This window comes from Thermobia domestica, unplaced genomic scaffold (genome assembly GCF_964235325.1).
Source record: "Thermobia domestica unplaced genomic scaffold, izTheDome1.hap1.1 HAP1_SCAFFOLD_669, whole genome shotgun sequence".
NCBI classification, from domain to species: Eukaryota; Metazoa; Arthropoda; class Insecta; order Zygentoma; family Lepismatidae; genus Thermobia; species Thermobia domestica.
Window position 1 is genome coordinate 31558 of NW_027656379.1, and position 15988 is coordinate 47545.

At 37.1% G+C, this 15988-nt stretch overlaps 1 protein-coding gene across 1 annotated transcript in view; it reads left to right on the plus strand.

Moving 5' to 3' along the window:
• RpS3A (ribosomal protein S3A) overlaps positions 1-15463 on the plus strand; it is a 40058-nt gene extending 24595 nt beyond the window's left edge. The window contains exons 3-6 of the mRNA XM_081747794.1: positions 3133-3329; positions 5408-5533; positions 8475-8636; positions 15282-15463. Of these exons, the coding sequence (XP_081603920.1) occupies positions 3133-3329; positions 5408-5533; positions 8475-8636; positions 15282-15422 (626 nt within the window). The 3' untranslated portion in view covers positions 15423-15463. The remainder of the gene's footprint in view (positions 1-3132; positions 3330-5407; positions 5534-8474; positions 8637-15281) is intronic.
• The last annotated feature ends 525 nt before the right edge of the window (positions 15464-15988 follow it).

The following is a 15988-nucleotide window of genomic DNA, read 5'->3' on the forward strand; positions in this document are numbered from 1 at the left end:
TCCAAAATTATTGTCGCATATCTATCTGTCTTGTAAGAATATAATTTGATAATGATTTTGCAGAGTACTTTTTAATACTGATACTATATGTATAATCAGGAAATCTATATTTGTGGTAAATTCCATAGGAAAAGAATAAATACGAAAAGCATAATGAGTAAAATAAAATGTAACCAAATGGACAAGATTATTTTTTTTCCTTTCCTTGTTCTTATTTACTACTCTTTTGACATGAAATTTACCACATACTTGTCTTTGCGATTATACACATACTAACATTATAAGAAATACCGGGCGAATTAGTTATCAAATTATATTACTAGAATAACATATTTATAGTCATGTGACAATAATTTTGGACATGAGTGTACATTGAAGTGTTAAGTGTAAGAAAGTTCACAGCTCTTCGAGCTGAGAGTGCTTGTCAGATGTGTTGAAAAAATTATAAAATACTTATCCCTAAACTTACATGTTTTTAAAAAAGCGCATGCTTTAGAAATAACTTTTTTTTTTTTTTTTAAGTGAATTTCAGACTGACCCTTGTCGGTCCATTTCTTTACAATACTTATCAGATGTGATAATACCAGAAACCTTTTAGTTGTTCATATATATATGAGTTGATGTGAGAAATAAGGAAAACCTTTTTCGGAAAATTTACATTGGTTCTTGCTACTATACTGCCTTCAAGAAGTGTCGTCTAATAGGTATTTTGTATTTCCTCCGAAATTGCAGAAAGTGTCTCTAGAAATTTCTTCTTAAACTTTTGGAGAAACTACCTTTAAAGTATAAATTGACTAGATCTCGTTCGTGTTTGGATCTTAGTTTCTGCAGAATTTGATGTTGGGGTGAATCATATGATGTCTTGTAGTTAAACTAGTTAAAAATAATTAGGTAGATGGTAACAGTTCAGATGTAGATTTGAGGCATCTCATAGTTTTGTTCGTATCTAAATTGGAAAACTAGTGAGTCCGTACATTAGAGCTGATCAGCCTTTTAATGACTTTGGCTAACACGAGAGAGTCCCACAAGTTGTTGCTATCTGATTGTCGTATAGCTTATCTGATAGAGCGTCATGAGAAATGAAAATGAGCAAAATTTAAGGTGCTATGGACCAGAAGGATAGGAGCTATGAGGCTTCAAAATTTGAATATCCAAAAGATATCATGGAATTATGTACGGTTAAAGTAAATATCTTAAATTATTAAAGCAATCAAAACAAAAGTTCCACAATTTAATGAGAACAAAATGCCCTATCGAAAACCATAAACAGTGTTGCCAAGTCAGCATAAAATAGTTTCAAATAGTACCATATACAAGTGTTCACAGGTTTAAAACGCACTCTTATTACTAAACATAATAATGAAGTATAGTGGCACAATGTTACACACTGTTAGAGCTACGTGTGCTGTAAATGTACTATGCAGAAGTCTTATATGTGACAACAGATGGAAATAATGGAATCTCTCTCATACTATGAATTTAGTTCAAATGCGTAACACCGATAGTATAACATAGCAAAATGTCAGCAGTGTCACAAAATATTAATGCATTTGAAAAACTAAATTGAGTGATGCTATTTTAACGTCCTGTGTCAGCTCCGAAGCTATATAGGACGGGACCTATAGTGTGAAATAGGATGCGAACCACTATGACAAAGGAAGATAACAATGAAATGTAAGGTGAAAAGTACAACAAAAACATGTTCAAGGCAGAATTGGAACCCGCATGCTTAATAGGTTGGTTGTCTCGCCTTCTAGACCACACGCTATCTGGGCCGACTAAAAACAAAATGAGATAGTCATAAAATAATTATTTCCAATGTGAATATAGTAATATTACAGTGTACAAACTTAATCATATGGTATGTAGGAAAAGAAGTAAGAGTATATTACTTAATACGAAATACATACGCCAAGAAACTAATCTTCCAAATCTGGAGAATAGTTTTACAGAATTAGAAAACACGTGTTTTTTTCCAAGCGTGTATTTTGTTTTCGCATTTGTCTGCTTACTCACCGTGGCTACGGAAGTGTAATGCACTTTTTTCCACTGCATTCCTTTATTACTCTGTGTTGCCACATACCAGACTTCCCCATTGTACATTCTCAGCATACGTAGCTCCAACAGTGTCCAACACTGTACCACTACACTTCACTGTTCTGTTTAGTGATAATAGTGCGTTTTAAATCTGAACACTTGTATATGGTACTATTTGAAACAAAATATTTTTGTCGAGTTGGCAACACTGTTTGTAGTTTTGGATAGGACATTTTGTTCTCATTAAATTGTGCAACTTTTGTTTTGATTGCTTTAACGGTTTTCAAGATATTCACTTTAAACGTACATAATTCCATGATGTAAATTTTTGGATATTCAAATTTTGAAGCCCCGTAGCTCCTATCCTTCTGGTCCATAGCACCTTAAATTTTGCTCATTTTCATTTCTCATGATGCTCTGTCAGATGTGCTATATGTTAATCAGATATTCGCGACAACTTGTGGGACCCTCCCGTGTAATTTGGATAGTTAGTTTGCAGTGAGCTAAGAGATGTTAAAATGGTCTTGATTTCTCTCACGGAAACTCATATCTAGAAAGTTTTTCAATCAGTGCACAATATGTAGGAGCTTATTTAAAAGAACGTCAGTAGCTTTTTCTGGTGACCTTGAGAAATCATCCATAAGGAAATCCATGATCTTATTATGCACGAAATGCTCGTTCTCGTTTTGCAGAAGCAACAAATCAACGACGCGAGGAAAAGAAGCTGAAGACAGAAAATGACAGATCATTCCGAAGGAGCGTAATGCCAAGAGTACTAAAATATATACTCCCTCATACGACATTGAACTTCGTAAATTGGGAAGCTTTTCAAATATAAATGAAGTAGTGTTACACAGCTTGTGGACAAGTCGCATATGTGGAGCCTAGTTTCCCCGAATTAGTATTCACATTTTTAAAACCATCTTATCAGCCTAGGGTACATGAGAAATATTTACGTGAGCTTTCAAGGTTTCGTACCTAATAGTTTGGGAATCTTGTGATGATTCAGTGTATTTACTTTTTTTTTTTTTCATATATGTAGATATTCTTGTGCATTGTTGACTAGCCAATTATTTATTATTATTATTATTTCAGAAATTGCATCAGAGGGGTTGAAAAATCGCGTGTTTGAGGTGTCACTAGCAGATTTACAAAATGATAATGATGCCGAAAGGTCGTTCCGAAAATTCAGATTGATTGCAGAAGATGTACAAGGTCGTAATGTATTAACGAATTTCCATGGTATGGACCTTACTACTGATAAGTTAAGAAGCATGGTGAAGAAATGGCAGGTAAGTGCGTCCAGTAAAATGTGTGGGTTCGGATGATAGTCCGTAATATCTAGTAGTTATAGAAAACAGTTTAAAAATTACATAGCTCAGAAGGTCTCTTGTTTCTAAAATATCCTAAGCTAAATGTAGTGCAAAGTATTATTTATGCGAGTTACTTTAATACATGCGACAGACGAGTACAAATCGTAAACTAAATGTAAGCTAAGAATAGCTGTAGAGCTCAGAATTAACTCGATGTACTCAGATTATCTGTTCTCTGCGAAACTATAATTGAACTTTCATGTTAAAGTTTCGTATGTGAAGTTGTAGAAATGAACAGACAGTGAGGTACGTACACGTGTCGCACGTAATATATAAAAATTATTTAACCGTGTCTTCAAACTGGAGTAACATAGATTGCGTTATGTATAGCAGTATTCACTGTTAGTAGTGATTGTCAATCACACAACTATGAGGAACTGGAAGAGCGAGTATTTGGGAAATGGCAGGAAACTTAAGGCCTTGGCATCTAGCACAGTCTGTGATGGGGAATATTTGAGTCTAACGTAGTTTGCAATGATACAAACATTCAAAATTAGTTGAACCTCTATCGAAGTTGACGCAAACCGGACATCATTCCACTTCTATCAATATCTATTGTGTGGAAAGACAGTCATGAATGTATTAGTCTTTATATATGTGAAATTGCTGCTAAGTGTAACTGCTAAGTTCGTACCACGTAGTTATAAATAAATAAATGGGGGGGGGGGGAATCCAGACAATTGGAAAATATGTTTGTATGATACAAATAGAAAACAAATAAGCCTTAAAGGTACTAAGTCATTTAAGTGAAATTTATTTTCTCATACCTTTCATTGATAGAAGGAACAAAAAGAAAAAAAGATGTTATCTAGCGAAAAATAGGCATTATTTTTTATTGTGACAGATAATATATAAATTACACATCTACTAGTTATTTCATAGTGTTTGCACAAAAACATTCTTTTGCTACTCGTCTAAATAACCTTCAAATAGTGTTTAGGCTAAGCATTGTTTGAAAAGAAGCAAAAAAGTTATTGATACTGAAGAAGAAAAATCTAAAAATATATTGTTGAAACAAAAGTATTTATTTTATTTAAAACTTCAATGCCGCGTCTCACAGTAAGTCGGGAAATCCCCTGGGGGCATAGTGGTAGAGCGTTCACTTCTGGTGCTTGGAGTCCCTGATTCGATCCCAACTCGCACAAATGGGTTTGTGCTGGACAAACGCCGTGTGCATAGGTTTTCTTGGGATTCTCCCGTTTTTTTCACGTACGTGATTCATTCCACCATTGCATTAATTTATATCACTCCTATAGTCTAATCGAAGTAACCGTGGGATGTAAATTGAAAAAATTTCATCTCCTAAATGAAAAAAAAAAAAAATCATATAACGAATCCAGAAGGTTTTCCAGAACTGGAAGAAATGTGGAGATGTGGACGTGGTTAAGGAGGTTGAGAGGTCCGATCGGTTGCTGGCTCTTAACTTTTACAAAATGAAGTTCCTGTTGTAAATAGCCGTTCTGTATGCATCTAACACGTATTTTCCACAGAATATAAAATGATCTTGTATGTAGGAAGATAATTATTAATAGGTAATAGATCAATCAGTCAATTAATTACCATCGTGACGTTTAACAAATATGAGCCCTCCCGATAGTCGGTGGCTTGCGTGTGTGCATGATCTGGGTTCGATTGTCGGTGAGAGAGTATAGTAAATTTAATTTCACAATCATTCACTTCAATCGTTCATCCCTCTTCTTCCGTCTAAAGGGTATGTTGGATTTTTACTTCTCAACAAAGGTTTAAAAAAGTTTCGAATGTGTTCTTTAAGACTACTAAGTAAATTAATCAGGTTATTTGATCAGAAAGTATGTATTACCGTTGGTTGTCTTACGTAAATAGTGATTCGACTTGAATATATCGTGAGTTTAATAAAATTTGTATGATTTCATATTCGTATTTTGTGCATGCTTTAAAGTGTTCATTTTACTCCACATAAGTAGTTATTTTATTGTAACCCATGCTTGAACACTAAATATGTAAATTTTTATTTTTAGACTTTGATTGAAGCGCACGTAGATGTCAAAACTACTGACGGATACTTGCTGCGTATTTTCTGTATTGGTTTCACCAACAAAGACCAAATGTCTCAAAGGAAAACATGCTATGCACAGCATACACAGGTAAGAAAACTCTCACAAGACCTACTATATTGTGCTTTGTAATTTTTAAGATAAACTTCGAATATTCATACTAGTGTGTGAACTGTTCTCGATTTAATGAACCTAAGGTGTCAAAATCAGGAAATTCAAAAATAATTTTGAAAACAAGCCATAGTTCATGCCCTTCATTTAGAATGAACTGTAATGTTAACTTTATAACTTTCAGAAGTGTGATTCACATACTTTCGTGACTCGGTCATTCGAAGATCCAAAAACCAGATAAAACAGCTATTAATCCAGTTAAAGTAATCATTTGTACACAGTATTAACTTTTTTTTCTTTTGTTGTAAGTTAAGGGTTAATTTAGAGCTTGCTATAACTATTGATTATCCTTTCTTGCGAAACGTTAAGGAGCCAGTCCAGTCCTTCTCTCTTGATTAGAGCAGATTGCCAATTGTTCATCAGAAAGTCGAAAGGGGGTCTGTCTCATACTGTCTATATCAAGCAGTCATTGTTTTGATTCCGTCTAGCTGGCTGTTGAACAGGTAAACCATCAGTGATTTTTGAAATACAAATCACCTTAAACCTAAAAAGATTGACATCTATTGTATAGTCAGTCTTCGTTCTATTGGATTGCATTCATGGTAAGGAAAAATTTTGGTGTTAGCCTAGCCCGTGAGGTTGTTGGAAGCTGTTTGGATTCTGTTCAAAATGCGAAAATAATATACTGGGAACAGTATAAGTTCCTTTGTACTAAAGCTTGTAGTGATGATAATTGGTATATGAAGTTCCAGGCCTCACATCAGAGCCAGAAATGGCGGAACCCACTGGTGTGACTGGAACGCATGTTGCGTAATTATTCTGAACAAGCTTTAACTTGTTAAGTTTTGAGGTGTAAGGAACATAGCGTCTAGCTAAAGCATGGTTTGTATTATAACGAGATAATTGGTGTGTAGAAATTTAGTTTGTATTGAGTGATGCAGTTTTTAAAATGTACTACTTTTAATAGTAAATATGCTAATTGTACTTAATTGGGTTATGTTAAATAACAAATCAAAGCTGCAATGAAAATCTCGTAAGTATTCTAGATATAAAGTAAAAAAAAAAAAGTGTAACCACGAAGGTTCATTACACTAAATCATAAAGTAAAACTCGATCCACTTTAGAAGACAAAGTATGTTAGCTGACAGTATTATTTCTTTATTAGTTAAATTTGAATTATGGCGATTGCTTACATAGCGTAAGGAATAAATTTAACGATTTAATACAATGTGTTGTTCCTATGGCAACCAAAACTTACCAATGATCTGTGTTTCAGAAGATTGTCCTTGGAGTAGAAAACTGGCTTACGTCTTATGCAATAGATCAGTAGCATTCTACGATGCTGTAACTCAAGTGGAAGTAAGATGCCAATATACAGTTGCAACGGCGGAAACACTAATTATGGTGAGAAGCATGAAAACTTGCTCCTGATAAATCAAATATCGATTAACTGAAAGTAGTAGAGGCTTCTAAAAGCAAAGCGCTTACTTAAGCGTTACGCAGCAAATGGGCACCGTCGAATCCTTTTCACTGATTAAAAGATTTCCAGTGGTAGACTTCCAGTGTCCAAAATGACAGGATATATGCCATATCCTCTAAGAGAAGCTGGTGAAAAAGATCCAGAGGAGTTAACACCCTGCCTCATTTTGTGGTGAAGTGTGAGTCACGATGGCACAACGGTGCTCCATTTCTGTGAAAAGGGGGTCAAAACGTCAGCCAAAGTGTACCAGGAAACTGCTTGAGAGACTAGTCAAGAATCTCACCAACACCTTCCATGGACAGAACTGGAGCTTCCATCAGGATTCGGTCCCAGCACACAAGGCACGGACAATCTAGTAGTGGCCGAAGGCATGTGTTCCGGACTTCATTTCCACTTCAAATTGACCTTCTGCAAGTCCGAAAACCGTCGGACTATAAATTTTGTGGGTCAGGCTTCAGGAGATGACTTGCAAGTGCTCAAGGCACCTACAGATTTTTTAGTTGGTGTTGCGTAGTGCAATATGACGAGTGCCCACAAAGACTTAAAGATTGTGTGCATGCTAATGGTAGCCATTTTTAATAATTGTGATTCTCGTTCATAATTCATCCATATACCTCACGTTGTTAGGATATTAAAATCTCTAACCATTTTGTGTCAATGTACTTAAAACTTTGGAACACTAAGACCAGCTATATATAGTTTAAGTACTAACTCGTTATGTATTTAATGAATGTTACTTTTTTCTACACTTAATAAAATTTCAACATGTCTTATTACACTCAACCCTTCGTAAGTGTGGTGAATTTCTTTAACATCTTTAGTGTGGCTCGCCTCAGAGACGAGTTTATTATTATTATTGTATGAATTCTTTTTCGTTATTAAAGCTAAATATGATTGTATTGTATTACCATCCCCTTTATCAGTATACAACTATGATCATTTCAATTATTAATCGTAAAAAATACTTCTTGAGCCATTTCAACTACAAATATTGCCCGTAATATGAACGAGCAGAGACCGTATCTTTCCAGTCACAACAATAATGGGGATCTCACTGACACATGACATTGAAGCACTCTGCGGGAGAGAAAGGTACTAAGAGGTTCAACTCTCATCACCTATTGCGGAGAGAGAGAGAGAGAGAGAGAGAGAGAGAGAGAAAACACCAGCCGAAATATGAGTGTGCCGCGCTTACGAAGGGTTAAAGAAAAACACATCTGCACAATTATCCTATTGCGAACATTGGCTTGGGATTCGAACCTGAGATTTTTGGTATACTGTTTCCGAAGGTACCTGAAGTTGGACTTGAAAATTTTTAGCTTAAATTAACCTTAACCAATGCTCCCATTCTTTTTGTAATAGAGTGTACATATATAGTGGAATTATTAAAGAAACGAGCTACTAGTCTTGCAGAATTATAATGTTTAAGTTTTGTTTCAGGTGAGAGCTATTCGAAAGAAGATGGTGGAAATAATTACTAGGGATATCGCTTCTAGTGATCTAAAGGAAGTAGTTAACAAACTCCTTCCTGATTCAATAGCAAAGGACATAGAAAAGGCCTGCCAAAGGATCTATCCTTTGCACGATGTATTCATTCGCAAGGTAAGAAGCAAACAACTTAGTGTGATTTCAGTTCCAAAGTACATTCGAAATATTTTGTTACCCGTAGTTATATAATATTTTAAGTTCATAGTCAATAAGACACGCTTTTCTTAAGTTGCAAAGAAGGTCTAATGCAGTTAAAGAATTGGCGGTCGATATATACTTCTGGGTTAATTAGGATATAGCTCAAATTTGCTTGCAATATGAACCTTGAAGTACACTCCTAACTTTTTAAGACTCAGATGTTAATAATTTTTATATTAGATTGTGAGGATGAATTTGAGGTAATTCCGTAAATTTAGAGATTATACAAGGGTCGTTCAAGGTTGACCGGGACTTTTATTTCTTCTAAGGAAACAGATAGCACAAGAAGCACCAAACTACATCAGCTTTTTAAAGTATTCTCCGTGCGCGTCGATGCATCGTTGCCTTCGTTGTGGAAGCTCTGATTCCTTTGAAGTAGAAAGAACTTGGTTGTTGTAACCTCTAGAGAACATCGTTCCACAGTGCTTCATCTGTCGTGAATTTCTTCCCTCCCAGATGGTCTTAAAGCGGCGCAAACAAATTATAATCACTGGGGGCTAATTCTGGACTCTTAAGAGGGATGGGGCAGAACTTCCCAGCGCATTTCGGCCAAAGTTGTGTTGTCACACTGAGTGTGAGGGCGGGCATTGTCATGGAGAAGAATGACATTTCCAGCCAACATCCCGGCTTTTTCTTGCGAATGGACTTTCGTACAGCACCACTCAACAACGTGGAGTAATACTGGGCATCAATTGTGCTCCCTTTGTCCAGAAAATCCACATGGATAATACACTTCATATCCCAGGAATACACTTATGATCTTTCCAGCGGACGGCTGCGTTTTACTTCTCTTGGGCGGCGTGGAACCTTTATGCCACCACTCCATGCTGCTGCTTGGTCTCTGGTTGAATTGTGCAACCATGTTTTCATCACATTTGATGGTTTCCAAAAATTTACCTTTGGCTCGAAACATATTCAGAAGCTGTTCAGACTTCCATGCGTGTCCACTTCTGATCAAATGTCAGCTGGTGGGGAACCCACTTGCACAGATTTTGCGGAAGCGTAAGTGGTCGTGAATCCACGAAACTGATATCACCTTGGTAGCAATATCCCGCACTGTTACTCGCCGGTTCTCAAGAATCATTTGCTCAACACGTGCGATATTCACTGGTGTGACTGCAGTCTGGCAAATGTGTACATGCGCTTCATTTGTCACCAGCTCCCGTCCTTCGCGAAACTGTTCACACCATTCGTACACTCTTGTCCGTGACATTGTTTGTTCATCATACTGTGCTTGCAGTGTTCTGAAAATCTTAGTTGGTTTAACTTTCTCCTTCACAAGAAATTTGATTACACACCGCTGCTTCACAGCCACAGACACACTGCTTGCCGCCATGTTCGCTGCAACTGCTGCTCATGCGCCAAATACGTCATGCCGGGCGCTAGTTACTCGAGAAGGAATACATTACATCACCCGCAGGTTTCGTGATAATCCGGCTATTCATTGATTATTTACGTACGAAAATTGCGGTCAACCTTGATCGACCCTTGTAGATTGTATGTATTTGGATTGAAACTGCGACCATTGAAAAATAAGTGTGGACATAACACACATTAGTGAGAACAACAAAATGATATTTTCAAACGAGAAAGAAAAGGTTAAACAGAAGAGCATAGAAGTCTAAGAATTTGGTGATGTAGGTGATGTAATTTGCCTTATTTCGATAATATAGTGTTGCCAGAATTTCTTGATTCGTGGCAGAAGTGCGAATGAAAACTCACCCGTGACACCCACACGTTGAACCAATAAGGGTTCAGCTGTTGCTAAGCGAGAGGGAGTGCAATTCCTTCAGCCGATAGCAGCGCTTGGAACAGAAGACTGGGTGTCAGGTCAATGTGGTATATCTATAGCTAGTATGAATTTATAATAGTAAAGCGATTAAGGCAAACGGTTGTCAGACAACGCTCTTTACTTTTGTTTCAACTGTCGTGAGAATTGGAAAATAGAAGTGTTATAGAGCTCGTACAATACAATACTTTGTGTGAATATAATTTGCTAATTAAGTGGAACAGGGTTGGTTGAGCAAAGGATGGATTAGATTAACAGAATTTCTTTATTGAAACCTAAAATTTGTCATATTTTAGACACGGAAGAGTTGAGAAAAATTTAAGTATTTTCAATGCGCTAAAATAATTAAAAGTCGCGGAAGTTTTATGTAGGTTGAATCATCTTGATATAGCCTTACAATTTTTGAACTAATGAACGGAAAACACTGAAATTTGGTACCGATGGAATATCGGCAGAGGGACATTGTTTGGCACACTGTGATACTACTAGGATAAGGTTGCGAACCCAACCAAGTTTTCCTTAAAATGGCACTACGTCAAATAATTACGTATTTCAAATCTACTTGTCATATGAAAACTTTCATTGTTACATTTATTATTCAATGTTTCAAATTAAGGGCGTTAGAGTATCACAAACATCCAAATTTTGGCGGCTTCTACACCAGTAATTAAGACAGACGGGGCCATGCAAGTACTTTAGTGCCTAATATTATGATACTCCCCTCGGATGCCTCAAAGGAATAGAGATCCAATTATGATTGAGCAGGCAAACAAATTAGGTACATAAAAACTGCGAAGAACAAGACATGAAAACACTAGAAATTCGTTAAGTAATATGTAGTACTGTCTCGTCAGCTCTTGCAGTTCGTTATGACAAAAGTAAAATTAAGAATTCGGGGATTTAGAACTGATAAGCCCATTAACTAAAATCTGTAGAACAAAGGTTGATGAATCATGACAAAGATAAAATCGAACACTTTTCAAATAAAAACAGATTTTGATTGGGGGGGGGGGGTCAGAAAAGAGGGCTGAATGAGAGAGAATGGGAAGAGCTATGAACTTGATAGAAAAAAGTCTACACAGCACTTGTGTGGGATAGTTGAACTTCCATTGATGGCCTTTTCGGTGTATTAAAATATATCCTCTGGAACATGGAGACTAAGCTATGGACGGCCAGGCTAGTTCTAATAAAAATTCGGCGTGAAGGTAGCAGAACAAAGATAAACTTATAACATTAAATTATTTGAAATGTAAACACTTCCAAATAAATTATTTTTGCCGTCTATAAAAGAATACGCAACTTAAAAATGCGTTACCCCCTTGTAATATGGGTAAAGTCTGCCGAAAATCTTCCATCGCGGAGTGTACCTTTCTACATAGTTGTCGAACGCCTCTTCAGGTGACATGTCCTATAGTTTTATTCAAAGGCATCAGCCATTGAATCTGTAGTTCAGTGAATCGAAAGGGACTACACTTTGGTCCTTAGTTTGCAACACTGCATGACAAATGTGGAACTGGATATTTTAGTTTTATATACAGATTTGAAATGCGTAATAAGCTGACGGTGTCACTTGAAGAAAAGAAAAGAAAAAAGTCTTTTCTTCGGAAGTATGAGTAATGCTTGCGAAAATAATACAGGTAATCTACTTTATATGCACTCACTGCTAGTTCTTAGTGTTCCATAGATCAAACTGAATGAAAATCTACGTTGTACACTACTTCACTTCATTCCTTATTGTCAAATGTATCCCTTCAATCTTCAACTTTTTTATGGCTACTTATCCAGAGGTCATACTGACCTTGAAAATCGAGTTAATGATTCAAAATACCGGAAATAAGGCAAATTACTATATTTCAAACAGATATGTCAATCACGACATTCAAAATAATGATAAAATAGCAGAAAGAAGAATTATCTTTAAAAATTTAGGAGCGCCAAAAAAATGTTATAACTTCAAGCTTTGAAAGAAATCATTCAAATACTACAGAAGACGTGCACAAAAAAAAAAAAAAAAAAAAGTCTATCGCTAACACTTTTTATTCCTCCAATTCTATTAAATATTTGAATTACTGATCCTCTTGATCGTAGTAATAAGACTAAATTGGTATACAGTAATAACAGAAAAAACAGGAACGATAGCAATTATCACTGTTTTTTTGTCATTTTAAACCATATTCAATTAGGTGAAAACTCATTCAGTTGATCAAATTATTCGGGAAGCATTTGTAAGTACAGTTGCTCTTCAGTATAACGTTAGTGCCAAAAAGATCCGGGCGTGGGGTAGGTGTGCGCGAGTTGGTGAAAATAATACAAATAGGCAGTGTTCCCACAGACAACAAATGCGTTATATGTATGGTTCGCAGTGAACAGTAGCATTATGTGATATGTTTTAGTAATAGGTAATCAATCATAGGTAGATCGCACCTCAGTAGCGAAAAGGAAAGGAGATTAATTTAAAAGGAACACATTCAGAAAGGTAGATCAATGGGATATATTGGAAAATTGATAGAACGATCAAAATACTAGCATTTCCGGCGCTACAATCAGCTCGCACGACTGATGGAAGGAGTAGACTGCGGAAGACAACAGTTACATTTGACGGTTCATTGGTCCGAACAAGTAAAGGAGCGCCGTCCACTTATGCTTGGTAGGTCTTACGCCCGGAGACCTAACGTGGCAGGTGAGAAGGTGAGGTTACCGAGCAGAGCACATTCAATAACGTTACGGTATGGCGACACATATCCTGCTGGAAGATGGTGTCCCACAGAGTTCAGATGTTTACAGACAGGATTCATGTATTTGATGGAAACTTTCACTTTCTCCAGAAATCTAATGTTCTTATGCTCGCATGGGGCCGCCAAGGTTGATTACACTGGCGTTTGGTGTCATTTCCAGGTTCTCCGCAGTGCGTCGTGGGGCCACTAGGAAGGGGCTGAGCGTTTCTGTCAATGTGTCTAGTATAATAGTTTTACCCTTAAATTATTACTTCCTTTAAGTCTTAACGAATTTGTATTGTTTCCGTATCTTGTTCCTCTGTTTTCACATGTGTATTTTGTTTGCCTGGTTAATCATAATTGGATCTTTGTATTCTTCCGAGCTATACCAGGGGCTGTCATAGTTCATATAGTCACTGGAAGAAAATAGTTGTGCATAGTTTCGGTCTCCGTGACACATTTTCGTCATCGATCCTTCACCTTGCGTAAGCTGTTTTTGTCGAAATCAGTACTTCAAGTTTGAAACCACATTTCTACTTCAGAAATGACGTCATCCATGCTTTCAAAATGTTCTTTTGAGTGCACGCTTTATTACTGAAGAACAAAATAAAAAAAAAAAAAAAAAACTGGTTGGTCCGGTGGATTTGGATGGTGGGCAAAATTTCACCGGCAATATCCTAACTACATTGCCTTCGCTATGGATGCATTAGCGAATGAACTGGTGCATTGTTTGCCAACAGCAGCACTCATTTCGTCAGTTTAGTCTTCAGCTCCTCTTGTAACCCAAGACGAGAATAATATTGACTCGTGCTTAATTTAACCCTGCACAGGCCAGTTTTCGGCCCGGGCCCGATAAATTTTAAAGTTTTTGACCCGACCCGATAATTTTCTAAAGAATTTCGCTCGAGCCCTAATCTTTATCAAAATTTAGTATTAAACTTGGCCTAATCCTCAAACTTTTTCTAAACTCTGGTTCACAACCTGACGCTTGCCTCCCGAATGGTACCATTACCTCCTAGAATTTTGCTTGTCATCGAGAGAACAAAAAGTTCATTTCCTGTAACAAAAATCTAACTTGATTTTTAGCATAAAGTGAAGATGGCAATATTGTTTAGCGACAGGCAAAACTTTCCCACCCCTTCTCGTCATATTTTGATTTCAGTGAGTCAAGGTCAGAGCAGGTCTCTACCCTCTGGCAGGTGGTCTTTTCGTGGTCTCTTTATTTTCTGGAAAGATTTAAGAGCTGGCATACGCCATGCCAACACTTCCTGAAGATAGGATAGAAAGGTTATATTCCAGACGGATTCGTAACGAACATCTTTCAATTCATCTTCAGTGGTTATCCATCTTCCAATATGATTATCTCCACTTTCTTCGTGAGGAATCACTGTAAAAGATTATCTAGATCTAAGAGCATTCGAAGTAATCATGCGTCTAGTCTGAAATTACCTTTTTCACTTGAATACCATTTCATAGGATGGACTTTAGTTACATAAACTGCTTTTTATCTTCTTGTGAATTTATTTTGCCAATTTTTTCCTGGGGATACAGAACTTCGTAACACGCCGTTCTCACCTTAATGTGCCCCACGTTCTATTCACTACACTTTCCCTGTTAAAAGAAAAAAAAAAATCACGAATCAATATTTTGTATGTTAGAAGAAACAAAGTATAATACAAACGTCTATGGGGGTTCGAAGTTCGTCTCCTAAGTGATTACATGAACTTCTTGTTTCTTTCATGAGTCTTCGATTTGCTTAGTGATGAGTCTTTTAACAGTAGGAGGTCTTAATTTCCTGCGTTTCTTGAAATTTTCCGTTATTGCTTAGTGTGAGGAGGAAGATTATCCGTTATCTTGTGTTTTCGGTACACTTCTTCCATATATCAGCTAGGAGTGACGGTTGAGGTGTACTACAAGAGCAGGCCGTAATGTCAGGGTTCCGTATTGTTAAAAAGTATACACAAAGTATCTGCTGCCTAAGAGCATCTTCCAAGTATTTAGCAAGAACTTACTGCTGTAATTCTAATTAAATAATAATAGAAGCTTTATCCTTTTTAGGTAAAGGTGTTGAAGAAGCCACGATTCGAGCTCAGTAAGCTTTTGGAACTTCACGGCGAAGGTAAGGGAACGGCTGAAGAAGCAGGAGCAAAAGTTGAGAGACCAGAAGGTTATGAACCCCCAGTGCAGGAGTCAGTGTAAAAAAGCAGTGAAGATAAATAAAATGTGTTAATTACTTGGAATTTTCTCCTATCTCATTATTGTAGAGGTTACTTCATCAGTCAGATCCTTTTCCAGCACTGTCTGGGCCTGTGGTGTAGTCTCGTTATATGTTGCTTCTACGAAAGCTTGATAAAGTTAATTTATATTGAGCCGAAGTCAGTCTGAAACTGTGCTGAGAATGCACAACCCATCGCCGCTGCGCGCCGTGAGATTGCAATGAGGCAACAGTATCTCGTTAGTCATACAGTAGAACACTAGTCTAACATAGTCTGATGCCGCCGAAACAACAGATTCTGGGAGGGATACATTGTACCTTTCCGATGCACATCATAGAAATGTAGGGGGCGCGGTGCCTCAGTGGTAGAGCGTTCACCTCTGGTGCTTGGGGTCCCGGGTTCGATCCCAGCCCCTGCCAAGTGAACTTTGTGGTGGACAAACCGTGCTCGTGGGTTTTCTCGGGGTTCTTCCGTTTCCTCCCACTTCCTTCATTCCACCATTTCACTCATCTCTCATCATCACAGTCTCCTTTAGCCTAACCGGCATAA